Genomic DNA, 15,375 nt, shown 5'->3' on the forward strand with positions numbered 1-15,375 from the left:
ATGTCAGTGCTGGCTGTGTGGAGTTTGAGCGATGTAAGTTGTATGCAGTGAGCTGTGTGGATGTCAGTGTTTGATTGTGTGGGGAGGTGGAGCAGTGTGAGGTGTAGGCAGTGTGCAGTGTGGATGTCAATGTTTCATTGTGTGGAATTGGAGCGATGTAAAGTTGTAGGCAGTATGCACTGTGGATGTCAGTGCTGGCTCTGTGGAGTTTGAGCGATGTAAGTTGTATGCAGTGAGCTGTGTGGATGACAGTGTTTGATTGTGTGGAGGTGGAGCAGTGTGAGGTGTAGGCAGTAAGCAGTGTGGATGTCAATGCTGGTTGTGTGGAGCTGGAGCGATTGTTGAGTTGTAGGCAGTGTGCTGGCTGACTGATGCTGCCAGTATTGAGGCCGGGTGAGGGGCGCCAGAAAGAAAACAGTCAGTACTGTGCATAGCTCAAAGTTAAGCCTGTGTGTCTGTGTCTGTGCGTGCGTGTGTGTCGGTGTGCAAGCGTGTGTGCACACTGTGTGTATGAATGACTGAGTATACAACAATGGATGTGTGTATTTGTGTGTGTGTGACAGAGCGAGAGAGAGAGAGAGAGAGAGAGCGCACATGTGCATGTGTATGTGTGTGTTTGTTACACTGCGTGTGTGAACATTCATGAGTGTGTGTGTACATTCATGAGTGTGTGTGTTTGTGTGTGCGTGTGTGTGTGTGTGTGTGTGTGTGTGTGTGTGAAAATGTGCATGTGTGTTTATGTGTATGCACACATAGATACAAGCATGTGTGTGTGTGTGTGCGCGCGCGCGCGCGTATATGCATCTTTGCGCATGCATATACATGTGTTGTTTTTTTTAGTACGTAGCGCACTGTGCATACATAGATATACAAGCATGTGTGTGTGTGTGTTTGTTGTACACGAGCGCACTTGTGTCTGTTCATGTCCCCATTCATCTTTTGAAATCTGTTGTCTGTGTTGATGCACACGTCCTTGCCGACACAGTTTCACAAGGTGTGATACCGTCGGCAATTTATGAGTATAACGCACCTCGTGATAACTGCTGTCTTTGTCACTGCCAGAGGTGAGTGTTTTCTTGCCAACCCAGATTTTAGAGAGAGGGTTTCTACGTGGACCGAGGGCAAACTCATTTTGATGTGTTCTTATTCTGTCTGTAAAAACTGAGTGAGGAAAGATGTTGTTGTTGAATCAGTGAGTGGGAGTGTGGAAAGAGAGAGAGGGGGGGCGGGGGGGGGGGGGGGAGGGGGGGGAGAGAGAGAGGGGGGGGGGGAGAGAGAGAGAGAGAGAGAGAAGTCATCTACGTAGAGACTGTGTGTGTGTCTGTGTACGCGCGCGCGTTGGGTATTTGTGTGTGCATGCGCTCATATATAGTTTTACTCACTCATACATAAGTGTATGCTTGTGTGTGTATATATGTGTGCGTTGGGGGGGGGGGGGGGGGGGGGAGAGAGTGAGAGTACACCTGCGAGTGCATGTGCGCATTCATGCGTGCATGCATGTTTTTTGTGTTATTTTTTTTGCCCCTCCTTGATCTGTCGTCTGTATCCGAGTCTATGCATACAGCTTGCCAAGGCTTGTTACTGTAAAAAAAATTACAAAAAAAAACCCACCCCAAAACGAGGAAGAAAACAAGCAAAACAAAGACTGTAGACTCATCGTGTGGCAGCTTACAGTAACATATCTTTAAAAAAAAAGAAAAAAAAAAAAAAAAAGTTCATGTTAGAACCTCTTTTTCGTATGGTACAGGGTTCGCAAGATGTCAAGGACCACTTGGGAACTAACAGATTTCTTCTTGAGGGCTTGGTGTGATGGTGCTGAGTTTTCAGCGAGCAGCTGTGTAACCTTGCAGCAAGTGTAATGAGCAGCACTCATAACCAGAGGTACTTGCTCCCCCCTCCGCCCCCCGAGAAATCCTGATTTTACTAAACGGTCCTTAACTTTTAGTGAAGTCTGTGGTTTGGCAGTTTTAGAACATATCTAATAGATAAATAAATAAATGAATATATATATATATATATATATATATATATATATATATATATATATATATATATATATAAACTTCTTCTCATCCTTCTGTGCGTGATAGCTTGTTCTCTATACACAACCGATTTCTACCATTGTGAATCATCATTCATTGCCCCACCATAGCTTTTCCGATGACAGCCAGCTGTATCTGTCGGGACCTTCGTCTCTCCTTCCCTCTCCCATTGACTCTACTCAGGACTGCATCTCCGATCTGAAGACATGGATGTCTGAAAACAAGCTTAAGTTAAATGAGGATAAACATGAAATCATGATTATCACCCCACAAAGACTTTGCCACTCAGTCTCTCTTCCTTCCTCAAACTCCCTCAGTGGCACCGACATTCCTCTTTCCTCTTCCGTCCGCAATCTTGGTGTCATCCTCTACCAGTTTCTTTTCTATCAGCAGCATGTTGCAAATATATATGCAAACTGTGTTACTTTGAAATTGCATCCATTCGTCATCTCCTGACTAAAGATGCAACCAAAACTCTCCTCTGTGTCTTTGTGCTGTCCCGCCTGGATTATTGTAATTCCCTACTTGTTGGTTCACCCAGCTACCTCATTGCTAGACTTCAGAAAGTCCAGAACCATGCTGCTCGTCTTGTCTTTCGTTCTTGTAAATTTGATCACGTCTCTCCTCTCCTTCATGCTTTTACATTGGCTCCCAGTACAAGAAAGAATTATTTACAAAGTCGTCTCTCTTTGTTTCAAGTCCGTTGAGGCTTCTGGTCCACAGTATTTTACTGATCTCATTCATCCTTACAGTCATACCCTCACGCCAGCTCCGCTCTTCTTCTGACACCCGTATGTTTAGGATCCCCCATGCTCGAACCAAAACGTATGGCTGACGCAGTTTTTCATTCCAAGTCCCCTTTGGAATAAACTTCCTCAGCCTTTCCGTCACTCATCTTCGCTGCAGTCTTTGAAGTCCAGTCTGAAGACCCACCTTTTCCCCTCCTGGTTAATTCTCAACAGCTCATCCCTTTCCAGTGTGAATTAAAATGACTATTGGTGACTGAGTGAGTTTTGATAGTTTCGTAATTTGTTGGTAGTATTTTTGATTGTGCACTGTTTACGATTGTGTGTTATGACTTGTGTATGTGCGTGCTTGTGTGTATTGTGGGTGTGTGTGTGTGGTGGGGGGGGGATGATTTTTATGATGTTTGGTATCTTGTGTTCAGTTTTTCCTTTTTGATATTTACATGTGTTCTATTTGAAAACGCCTAGGGCTTAATTTCAAGATTAGGCGTAACTGCTCAGAATGGTAATGATGGAAGGATAAGAATAGAAAGTGTACCTAAAAACACATAGGGATTTTCTGTGTGTGTATGTGTGTGTATGTGGGGGGGCGGGGGGGGAGCATGAGGGAAAAGACTAGACAAAGACACACACACACACACACACACACACACACACACACACACACACACAGAGAGAGAGAGAGAGAGAGAGAGAGAAAATTGAATTGAATTGAAACGAAAAGTATTGACTAGATTTTATTTTCTGATGGTAATAGGAACAGGTTGAACAAGACAATGCTTGTTTTCTTCCAACCCTCGATGTGGAAATAGTCAGTAAAATGAAAACAAAGGGGGGGAAATCATTATATCAATATATACAGCATGCGAGAATGAGAGAGACGTCTTTTTTTATTCTTTTTTTTTCATTTCTTTTTTTTGTTTTTTTTGACACTTTGTCATTTTATTAACATTAACTGCAACGTTCTAATCTCAAGGAGATGCATGAATTTTCAGTCAGATGTATCAATCAGATACGCACACACACACAAAACAACAACAACAACAACAAAGTAAATAGATGAATAAATGTACGAGGAGTTGAGAGAGAGACAGACAGACAGACAGACAGAGAGAGACAGAGAGAGAGAGAGAGAGTTGGTTTATCAGTGAACAGCCCACCTGCAGACCATTACTCATCACTCATGATGAGTTGTCATGGCTCTGGTCGAGGAGGGCGGAGCACTGTGGAAATGTTGTCTGTGATCTCTCAGCGTGTAGTGGTGGTGGCCCTCTCAGTCAGTGCAGGTTTATTTTTAGAGGGAAGGGAGGAATTTTGTTTAATGTCCCGTCACACATAATTATCGGTGATTGAAGACATTTTGTTAAAGTATAATTTACGAATACATTAATTTTGAGTATTATCGGTTAGAAGGGGTGGGAGATGTGAATGAATGGAGTTTGGGGGAAACTGGGCAAATGAGGGTGAAATTTGAAAAAAAAAAAATCTAAATACAATTACAGGAAATTACTTAAAGGACTTCGTAAAAGAGAAGTCGTTAAACTGACAAGCGAAACAACTGATAAAGAATGCAAAAAGTCAAAAACATCAACGTTCTCATGGAAAACTGGCTCAGTTCAATGATAAAAAAACACATCTATCTCAGTGTCTGTGTTATTGGAAGGATATGAGGACACACACCGACAGATAAGCCTGCCTGCCTACTCATCCGTCGGACCGACGGGAGACTCCATCATCATTAATAGGCCGCTGTTATAACTATAAATCTAAGTCAGTACAGTACCATATTCCTTCTTTCATTTGCTGACATGAAGTTGAGCTCAGGCTAATGCATTGTTTTGCCAGTGCACAAGTGGGAGCAAACAGAAATTGATACACAGGGTTCTGATAAGACGTTAACATGCCAAGATGATTAAGTGTACCATTCTTTTCCTGTTCCTTTGAAGTGTTGCTTGTGTGCACAGCACACATGGGTGGCGTTTTGTGCACGTGTGTGTATGTGTGTGTGTGTGTGTGCGCGCGCGCGCGCGTTTGTGTGTGTGAGTGAGTGAGTGAGTGAGTTTCTCTGTGTGCATGTGTGTGCCAAGGCAGGGACTTGGATGTAACGAGGCAGATATATGGGAGAGCAGAATGAACCCACATAAGTTAAAAAGCAAGCAATTAAAACAAAAAAAATGGAGGGGTGTAGGGGGTCATTATCTGGTAAAAGTTAAATAAATTTATTGAACTGAACGTGGAACTGATAAACACAAGAATGTTCAAGTTATGTATAGTTATGTATATCCATACGATAGTCAGTTTTGTCTGTGACCATCAGAACAGCAGAGGAGGCAGTTGCTGTCCCAAATATCTGGGCTCGAATTTGATTATAGTGGAGAGTGTCTTGCCTAAGTTACACCCCAACTCTCTGGGTCTACAGGGCTTTTGGACAGTCAGCATTGGGATGGTCCTCAAAGGCCAACTAGCTCCCAAGGCTGCAGCGTAAAGAGCCAGTGCAATCTTGCCTCCTAGTTTGAGAGTCATAGTCCTTCACAAAAGACATTGCTTTTGCAGTGGGGAAGTCATTAATCATACAGCTCTCACTTTGCTGTTGGCCCAGCTCTAAGCTCATGCCAATCTCTGATATATTCTGACTGTTAATTGTGTGTATATATATATCAGAATTGTTTCGAGGGATTTTTTTTTTTTTTTTTTTTTTTTTTTTTTTCAGAATCAGAGATAATTGATACAGAGATGTGAGAAGGGGAAGCTATAGTCTTTTCTTTATTTTTAGTTTTTCTTTTTCTTTTTTTTCTTGCAGTGAAGGTTATACTGATTTGTCAAGAAAAGAAATTCATGTTATAGAATTCCGCATTGAGGTGATCAAAGTCGCAAAAATACATAATCGAAATCTCAAAACTACATAATCAGTTTCCATGAAAAACCAGTGAAGCAATACACGGTATAGAATCTACTGTAAGGAGCACACGTACCACTGACAATCACATCACAGAAGTCAGTCATTTCTTGGCGCCTTGTCAGTTGGGTCAGGTGCCGAGCAGCTGCTGCAGATGGATAAAATGGGTGCACAGGGTTCAAATTTAACTTTTTTTCTTCTTTTTTTTTTTAAAGTGCCAGTCGAGCACTCTGGACACTGAAAACAATGTGGGTTGTTTCAGGTTTTTTTCGTTGTGTGTGCGTGGGTTGTGTGTGTGTGTGTGTGTGTGTGTGTTTGTGTTCTCTCTCTCTCTCTCTCTCTCTCTCTCTCTCTCTGTACTTTGTTTCCTGTGTACTGTTCAAACCTTAGAGACGAACGACTGGGGGGAAAAGACACAGTACCCGCCTGCCACATGGACATTTTAAGCAAACGACAAAATACCAAAGTGCCGCTTATTCCCTTAGTAGTTTAGTTTACTTTGGCTATGTTTTTCCTGTCTGTTTCATTTTATTTGTTTTGCACCATTTTTGTTGATTTGTACCTACTGTGTCACTAGAGTTTTACAGCTAATGACATTAAACATTTCAGTGTTCAGTGTTATCTCTCTCTGTGTTCTTTCTATGTGTGTGTTTGAGTGTGTGCATGTGCATGTGCACTCACTCGTGCATGCATGCATGCTAGTGCGGTGCTGTGAAAGACGAGAGTGTATGTGTGTGTGCTTTTGTAAGCCTGGGAGGTAGAAGAGAGACAGAATGAAAGATAGAGTATCTTGTAGTGAGTCTCTCTGAATGTGATGTTTCTCTGTTTTTTTTTTTGGGGGGGGGTTTGTTGGTTTTTTGTTGTTGTTTTTTCATCTTGTTTTTTTGCATGGCCCAGCACAGAACATACAGTGGTTCCTTATGATTCATATTCATGTTGATACGTAACATTTGCACAGCATCTGCATGCCACTGAAGTTGCTGTATTTACATGGAAAGTTTCGTTTTGCTTTCATACAACATAGTTTTGTTCAGTATTATGCTGTTTTCCTGAGTTTGTGCATAGATTTAATCTGTAGTCGTTGAATTGTATAGAAAGCATGATGAATTCAGATATTTAATGCATAGTCATTATCTTAGAAGAATTGGTTGGAAAAAAAAAAAAGAACTCAAAACCACACTGTCGACTGCAATATTTGTTTTGCTGTTGTGTGGCCCTTTTTGTTATTACTCTAATACTGTGTTGACCTTGGTTGTGTGTTTTGGAACTGCAGGAATAGTGCACACATACATGTGCGTGCGCACACACACACACACACAGATGCATGCACGTGCATGCGTGCACACACGCATGCATGCACGCACGTATGCATGCATGCATGCATGCACGCACGTATGCCTACATGTACGCACGCACACACATGCTCTCGCGCGCGCGCACACACACACACACACATCTCTGTGTTGTGTGTGTGTGTGTGTGTGTGTGTGTGTGTGTGTGTGTGTAATTAGAGAGAAAGAGAGAGACAGAGAGAGAGAGAGATTCACTGTATATATCACAGACAGATGTGAGATATTGTCATCGCCACGCCAATCCAACATCAGCTGATAAGCAGGGAGAAAAAACCCAGAGCATCAGATGAGATACCCCACCCCCACCCACCACCCCACCCGCCCCCCTCACCCACCTTAAAAAAAGAAAACAAAAAAAATACACAACTACAAACAGCCCATTCACTGCAGAACTGTGTCATGACATACGTACTGTACAATGTCTGCCTGTGTTTGAAAGAAAGAGCTGTTGAACTGTTTCTCAGTGACTTAATTTTTTTCTCTCCAATTCTGATCCAGAAGCCTGCATTATGCCTGCACTGCTGTGTGTACTAAATGAGACACAGTCAGTCATGTCATTGTGTGTGTGTGTGGGGGGGGTGGGGTTGGGTGCATGTGTGTGTGTACATGCATTTGTTTAAATGCTTTCTGGGCATGTCATTGTGTGAGTGTGTGTGTGTGCATGCATGTGTGTGTGTGTGCATGTGTGTGTGTGTGTGTGTGTGTGTGTTTAAATGCTTTCTGGGCATGTCATTGTGTGAGTGTGTGTGTGTGTGTGTGTGCATGTATGTGTTTGTGTGTGTGTGTGTGTGTGTGTGTGTGTGTGTGCGTGCATGTATGTGTGTGTGTGTGTGTGTGTGTGTGTGTGTGTGTATGTGTGTGTGCATTAGTATCAATGCTCTCTGGGTTTTATTCTCAAATTTTATTGTTTGTGTGCTGTTTTACATTGAGATTTATTGAGAATCATACTGGGTACATGCCTATATAAAAAAAGAAAGAAAAAAAACCCTTCTTTTTTGTGCTGTATACAATATCAGATATTCAGACGACATTAAGAAATATTCATTTGTCAGCCTTAGTTAAAGCCTGGAAGAAAGTGTGATTGCATTGGCACCTGACATGAGATGGACTGGGTTGTTTGCTTGCAGGCAAACCCACCAGTTCCTCCACACCCCATTATGACAGTCACCACAACAACAACAACAACCATCACCTGTCCACCTTTGCCTGCCTGCACCTCAATAACAATCACAGCCAGAACCCCCCCTCCCCATCCACTGCCACCACCACCACCACCACCAACCCCTGTGATCCTGTCATTAACCCACCCGACACCCCTAACTCCCTGCCACCACCACCACCTACCACCACTGGTCCAGACCACACCCCTTTGGATTGCAAGTGTTCTGCCGAGTTCCATGCTTTGATCAGTGATCCTGCGAATGAGCCCTCGTGTTGTCGTGTGAGCCACACACAGCCTGACAGCATTCCACACTCGTCCTCCTCCTCCTCCCTGCTCAGTCAGGCTCAGCCCCAGCCTGTTGACGTGACTGACACTGCACCCATCCACTCGGAAATGATGGCCGAAGCGGCCGTTGACCTGGTGTTTGGTTTTGAACCAGGGGCGGGAGGGGCAGCCAAGGAGGAGCTGGAGAGTCCCTCTTCGTCGTCCATGCACCGCATCCAGTCTGAGTCTAAGATCCAGGGGGCGACAATGGTGGAGGAGGGGGACGGTCGGAGGCGCGACCCCTACAAGACCTTGGAGCGGTCGCAGTCGGACGCCTCATTGCTGCGCAATGCCCTGCAGCCAGAGGAGGAGGGGGCGCTGTCCGGGATGCTGGCGGCGGATAGCTCGTGCAACGTGTCAGAGTGCAGCCGTGTGTACCTGGACCTGTCGCGCGCCGAGCCCTTCGAGCGGGTGGAGTTCGCCGACAGCACGGCCAGCATGTTCCGCTCCTCATCCGGCCGGCAGCTGGAGACGATCCCGCAGGACGAGGAGCTCAAGACGGGCGACCTCAGCCACCTGTACGCCTGCCGCCGCTCTTACTCCAATGACAGCTCCACCTCCACCAGCCTGGAGGATGTCTCGGGGGTTAGCAAGGTCAAGGTGAAGGACATGAAACACGCCAAAACGATGCCGGGGGGAGGCGGTTGTGCCAGTGGTAGTGGTGGTGGCGGCGGCGGCGGCGGGAAGTCTTCGCAGGAGATGATGAAGACCAAGACCAACCTCAAGTCGAGCATCCAGATCTACTCGCACACGCTGAAGCAGAAGGTGCGCACGCTGCAGATGGGGTCGGTGCCGGAGCAGGTGAACGCCCTGTGGGAGCTGAACGTGCTGATGGAGCAGGCGTGGTCCATGCCCGTGTACGGCAAGGACCTGGCCTACAGTCTGTGCGACATCCTGCGCACCGAGCGCGCCCTGGACATCATCGTCAACAACCTGACCTCCGCCAACCGCGACCTCCTCAAGGCCTCGGCCCGCCTCCTGGAGCAGTCGCTCACCACCCACAACCGCAAGCAGATCGCCGACTGGGGGCTGGAGGCTGTGGTGAAGATGACCTGTGACTATCAGGTGAGAAGGGGCTGCCCATGTTTGTTTCTTCTTCTTCTTCTTCGTTCGTGGGCTGCAACTCCCACATTCACTTGTATGCACATGAGTGGGCTTTTACGTGTAGGACTGTCTTTACCCTGCTATGTAGGCAGCCATACACCATTTTCAGGGGTTGGTTGGTTGGTTGTTTCAGGGGTTTGGTTTGTTTTCACTGTGTGTGTGTGTGTGTGTGTGTGTGTGTGGTATCTGTGAGTGTTTGCGTGTGTATGAATAGAATTGGATAGAATGATTTTTAATCTCATGAAACCATAAGATTTTTAAGACAAAAGAATGTAGGTAAATAAATCAGTCAATGAATGAATGAATAATTATTCACTAACATGATAAATTGGACAAGAATGTGTGTGTGTGTGTGTATGTATGTCATTGTGTGGTGTCTGTGTTAATGTCGATTCAGTGCCTGTGTACATCTGCCTCGGCATTCAGTGGTGGAATTTCACAAAGTGAATGGTGTCTCTTGCCTGTGATTCTTCTTCTTCTTTTTTTTTTTTCTTTTGCTTTTATTTGTTTATTTGTCTTGCTTGTTAGTGTGTAGAAAATGTGGTTTAGATATCACACGCACAGACATACACACACACACACACACACACACACACACACACACACACACATTTTTTTTTGTTTTGTTTTGTTTTGTTTTTGTTTTGTTTAGGCAGCAAAGTCTGTGTAGGCCCAAATTTTAAGAACTTAAAAAGGTCTTATAGCTTTTTTCTTTTTTATGGCAAACCAGGGCAGTGAAATCACCACATTCACTGTGTCCAGGGCACAGTTGCAGGAATAATTAGAGCCCGATCATCTTCTGCTGTTTGAACCTTCCCCAGCCAAAGTCAGGCCGAGGCTTCTAATTCACAGTTAATAGGATCAATCAGTAATTTTCTTCTCGCCCCCCCCCGCCTTTTTTTTTTTTTTTTTTTTTTTTTCTCGGCTTGTTCCATCATCCATGTTGATTTTCACTGGCATAATCCCCTGCGCTGTTGTTGGTGTGTAGAAAATGTGGTTTAGATATCACACACACACACATGCACACACAGACATGTAATGATATACATCTATATATAGGCTGAAATCTGGAATCCTCCAGAGGAGAGAGAGGTTAGGTGCAAAGTGGCAGAAAGTGGGAAGTTATAGCATTTTTTGGTTTTGTTATGTTTTGTTCTGTTTTTTTTATTTTTATTTTTTTTAAATTTTTTTTAAGGCAGCAAAGTCAATATAGGCCAAGATGTAAAGAATAAGATAGGTCCCATAGCTTTATTTTACGGCTACCAAGGCAGTGAATTCACCACATTCACTGTGTCCAGGGCTCTGTTGCAGGAAGAATTAGAGCCCAGTCCTCTCCTGCTATTTCATCCTTCCCCAGCCAAAGTCAGGCCGAGGCTTCTAATTCACAGTTAATAGGCTCAATCAGTAATTTTCTTCTCACCCCCCTCCTTTTTTTTTTTTTTGCTTGTTCCATCACCCATGTTGATTTAGACTGGCATAATCCCAGCACTATTTTTCATGAGCCCCCAAATCCCCACACCCACCTACCACCCCCACACCCCCACACACACATCCCCCTCCTACAGAGCCACACCCGGGTTCAGAACTATTGATTTTTGCCTGACCTGCGTACTCTTGCCTCATCCTGGGTTTGCCAAGGAGATGAATCCATCATCTGCAACAGCTGACGTTTGGTTTGTTTTTCCATAGTGCAGTTCTCATAAATACAGTGTAAACACATGCTTTACAAATTAAATTATGTTGGGTTTTTTGTGGTTTTTTTTTTAGAAATGCATGCTCAATTTTAACATTAGACATACAAACACAAAAAGAGGGGGAAAAACAGAAAAAAGAGGGGGCATTGAATAAGAGGACGGAGAGAGAGAGAGTTTTGGGGGGTGGGGGATGGGGGGGGGGGGGGGGGGGGGGGGGGGGTCGGGGATCACATCACCACACAAACAACAGACCTGATCTGGTCAACAATCCCTCTGTGCCTGGTGCCCCGTTGACTCTTCACAGGGCTGAGGGAGAAGAAGAATAAGAATACGAAGAGGAGACAGAAATAGAAGTCAGACCGCAGTGTTCGGAGCTGACGCACATGTCTGCCATGGAAATAGAGAGGCCTGGGCCGGCCATGTGGAGACAAGATAACCGTTATTGATTTGTGCTGGTCTGTGGCTGGTCCCTTTTTTTTTTTTTTTTTTAGATCACAGGGGAAGTCTTAATATCCAAGGCCTGATTCTGGACCAGCTTATAGCCAGCCATTGTCAGGTTGTGTCACTGACCATATTCCTCCCCAGACTGACTGTCATTGTCTGTGGAGCAGTGACTCTTTTCTCCCCCTTTTTTTTGTTTTTTGTTTTTTTTGTGTGTGTGAGGATGTGGTGGTAGGGGGTGGGGTGGGCACCAATTCAACCACCCAAAAAATGTGAATAAAAGAAAATGCACATGATGTTTGGGAAGTCTTGCGGTGTGTGTGTGTGTGTGTACGTGTGTGTGTGTGTCTGTGTGTATGTGTGTGTGTAACGCAGGTTAAAGCTTTGGCAGATCTGGCTGTTGTTAGCTTGTTGGTGTATATACATGTTTCTAGAATGTATCCAATATATTTTTATTCTTGTTTCTATATCTTTAAAAAAAAAAAAAAAAAGAACTTTATGGTACACACTCTGTTTCATTCCATAGAGCTGTACTATAGGTTAAGTGCTCAGTAAATGCACACTTTTATTATCATTATTATTATTATTATTATTACTATTATCATTATTATTATTGATATTGTTGCAGTAATAGTTGTGCTTTCAGCCACAGTAGATTTCTCCATATGGAATTCTGGCTGCTGCGACTGTAATCCGGCGCCACCATTTTTTGCCTTTTTTGATGTTCTCCAAGCTGTATTAGTTGATTCATTTGATTTACAACAGAATGTTACCATGAATAACTTACTTGGTGCCATGGGTTCTCAGATGTACACAAAGTACATGCTACACACGGGACCTCGATTTATTGTCCAAGGCCAAAGACTAGCACCCAGACCACCATACAAGGTTTAATGGCGGAGGAGGGGTGAAGGGAATCAAAATTTGGGTCCTTCTGATGGTTCCAAAAATGAACTGATATGATTTGATGATCTGGGTGACGTGATTTGATCAGATGTTAAAGGTGACGTGATTTGATTTGATGATCAAAGTGACATGATTTGATTGGATATTGAGTGTGACATGATTTGATTGGATGGATGTTCAAGGTGACGTGATTTGATTGGATGAATGACGTGATTGGATGTATGACGTGATTTGATTGGATGGATGTTCAGTGTGACGTGATTTGATTGGATGTATGCAGGGTGATATGATTTGATGTATGACGTGATTTGATTGGAAGTATGACGTGATTTGATTAGCTGTTTGACACGATTTGATTGAATGGATGATCAGGGTGATGTGATTTGATTAGATGGATGTGCAGGGTAACATGATTTGATTGGATCGATGTTCTGGGTGATATGAATTGATTGGATGGATGTTTAGGGTGATATGATTTGATTTGATGTTCAGGGTGATATGACATGATTTGATTGGATGGATGTTCAGGTTGACATGATTTGATTTGATGACGTGATTCGATTGTATATATGACGTGATTCGATTGGATGGATGTTCAGGGAGACGTGGAACTGGCCAGCTCCACGACAGGCATCCTGGAGTCACTGTTCAAGACGTCGGAGGAGACATGCTCTCGGGTGATCAAGCTGGGAGGGCTGGATGCCATCATCTACTGGTGCCGCTGCAATGACCGCGTCACGCTCAAGCACTGTGCCATCGCCCTGTCCAACCTGGCCCTCTACGGGGGCCCCGACAACCAGCAGGAAATGACCAAACATAAGGTGTGTGTGTGTGGGGGGGGGGGGGGGGGGGATTCTGTGTGTGTGTGTATCTGTTGGGGGGGAGGGAGTGTTTAGGAGGGGGAGGGGAGTCCAACAGTCAGCAGATGACAAAACAAAAGGTGTGTGGGCACTGTCGGTGTGTGTGTGTGTATGTGTGTGTGTACAGGAAGTCTGACAAGCAGCATGAGATGACCAGACATAAGGTGTGTGGGCACTGTTATGTGTGTGTGTGTTTGTGTGTGTGTATGTGTGTGTGTGTGTGTGTGTGTGTGTGTGTACAGGAAGTCTGAAAAGCAGCATGAGATGACCAAACAAAAAGTATGTGGGCACTGTTGGTGTGTGTGTGTGTGTGTGTGTGTGTGTGTGTGTGTGTGTGTACAGGAAGTCTGACAAGCAGCAGGAGATGACCAGACATAAGGTGTGTGGGGGTGTGCTGGGGAGTGTGTTTGTGGGTGGGTGGGGGTGTATGGGGGATCAAACAATCAGGGAGATGACCAAGCTTAAGGTGAGCAGGTAGTGTTAGGGAGCGTGTGTGTGTGTGTGTGTTTGTGTGTGTGTGTGTGTGTGTGTGTGTGTGTATGAAGTCAAACAACCAGCAGGAGATGACCAGACTTAAGGTGTGCAAGGAGCCAATGCAGTCTTGCCTCCAAATTTGAGAGACATAGTCCTTCACAAAATCCTAAGCTGTAAATGAATCCCCTTGCAGCAGAGAAACCACTGACCATACAGGGCTCCCTTTGCCACCATTAATAAGTCTGTAAAAATGACACAGTGTCTGGCTTGAAACGCATATATTATTCTGATCATCTGAGACAACTAAACCTTCCAGTGGACAAGCAGAAATGCTCTCTCTACTTGTTTGCTGGGCAACCAATTTTTGACTGTCAGTGAGAGGATGACATAAGCAATCAGTTTTTGTGTAGATCAGTCGCGCTTCCCTTGTCCCATTTTCACTTTGACAAATTTCACTACCACACAGGTTTTCTTCTTCTTTTTCCTCATCTTCCTTCTCCTCCTTCTACTTCTTCTTCTTCTTCTTCTTCTTCTTCTTCTTCTTCTCTTCCTCTCTTCTCTTTCTTCTTCTTCTTCCTTCTACTCCTGCTTCTGGTGCTTGCTATTATTCCTACTATCATTATCACATGTGCACGCAGGCCCCCGAATGGCTGTTCCCCCTGGCCTTTGTGGACGACGACAGCATCCGCTACTACGCGTGCCTGGCCATCGCGGTGCTGGTCTCCAACAAGGAGATTGAGGCCTGCGTGCCTCAAGTCCGGAACCCTCAGCCTGGTCCTGCCCTTCATCGACGCCCACGACCCCCAGGAGTTCGCCGTCATGGATATGTCCCACCAGCACGGCCGCTCGTCCGGGTGGCTGCGGCGGCTGGTCCCCGTGCTGAGCAGCAAGAGGGAGGAGGCTCAGGCCCTGGCGGCCTTCCACATGGCCATGGAGGCCGGCATCAAGGCCGAGCAGGACCGGAAGGAGGTGGGTGTGTTTTGGGGAGAAGAGGGGGGTGGGGGGTGGTGTAAGATCTGTGTGTGGGTGTAGGGGGTGTGTTTGCATTGGGTGTGTGTAGGGTATGCGTGTGTATGGTGTGTGAGTGTATAGTGTGTTTAGGGTGTGTGTATGGGGGGGGGAGGAGCATGTCGAGTGTGTGTGTGTGTGTTGGGTGTGTGTGTAGTTTGAGCATAGGGTAGGTTGAGGTGTAGGGTGTGTGAGGTCTGTGTGTGGCTGTTTGTGTGTGTGGGTGTGTAGGATGTGCGTATAGGGTGTGTGCAGGATGTGTTTGTAGGGTGAGTGAGATCTCTGTTTGTGTGTAAGGTGTGTGTATTGGGCATGAGTGCAGGGTGTGTGTGAGTGTAGGGTGTGTGTGTATTGGGTGTGTGAGTG

At 45.1% G+C, this 15,375-nt stretch overlaps 1 protein-coding gene across 1 annotated transcript in view; it reads left to right on the forward strand.

Moving 5' to 3' along the window:
• LOC143274742 (NAD(+) hydrolase SARM1-like) overlaps window positions 1–15,375 on the forward strand; it is an 86,008-nt gene that overhangs the window by 40,675 nt on the left and 29,958 nt on the right. Inside the window, 4 exon segments of the mRNA XM_076578651.1 lie at window positions 8,164–9,587; window positions 13,267–13,488; window positions 14,640–14,750; window positions 14,752–14,970. Of these exon segments, the coding sequence (XP_076434766.1) occupies window positions 8,164–9,587; window positions 13,267–13,488; window positions 14,640–14,750; window positions 14,752–14,970 (1,976 nt within the window).

This window comes from Babylonia areolata, chromosome 29 (genome assembly GCF_041734735.1).
Source record: "Babylonia areolata isolate BAREFJ2019XMU chromosome 29, ASM4173473v1, whole genome shotgun sequence".
Taxonomy (NCBI): Eukaryota; Metazoa; Mollusca; class Gastropoda; order Neogastropoda; family Buccinidae; genus Babylonia; species Babylonia areolata.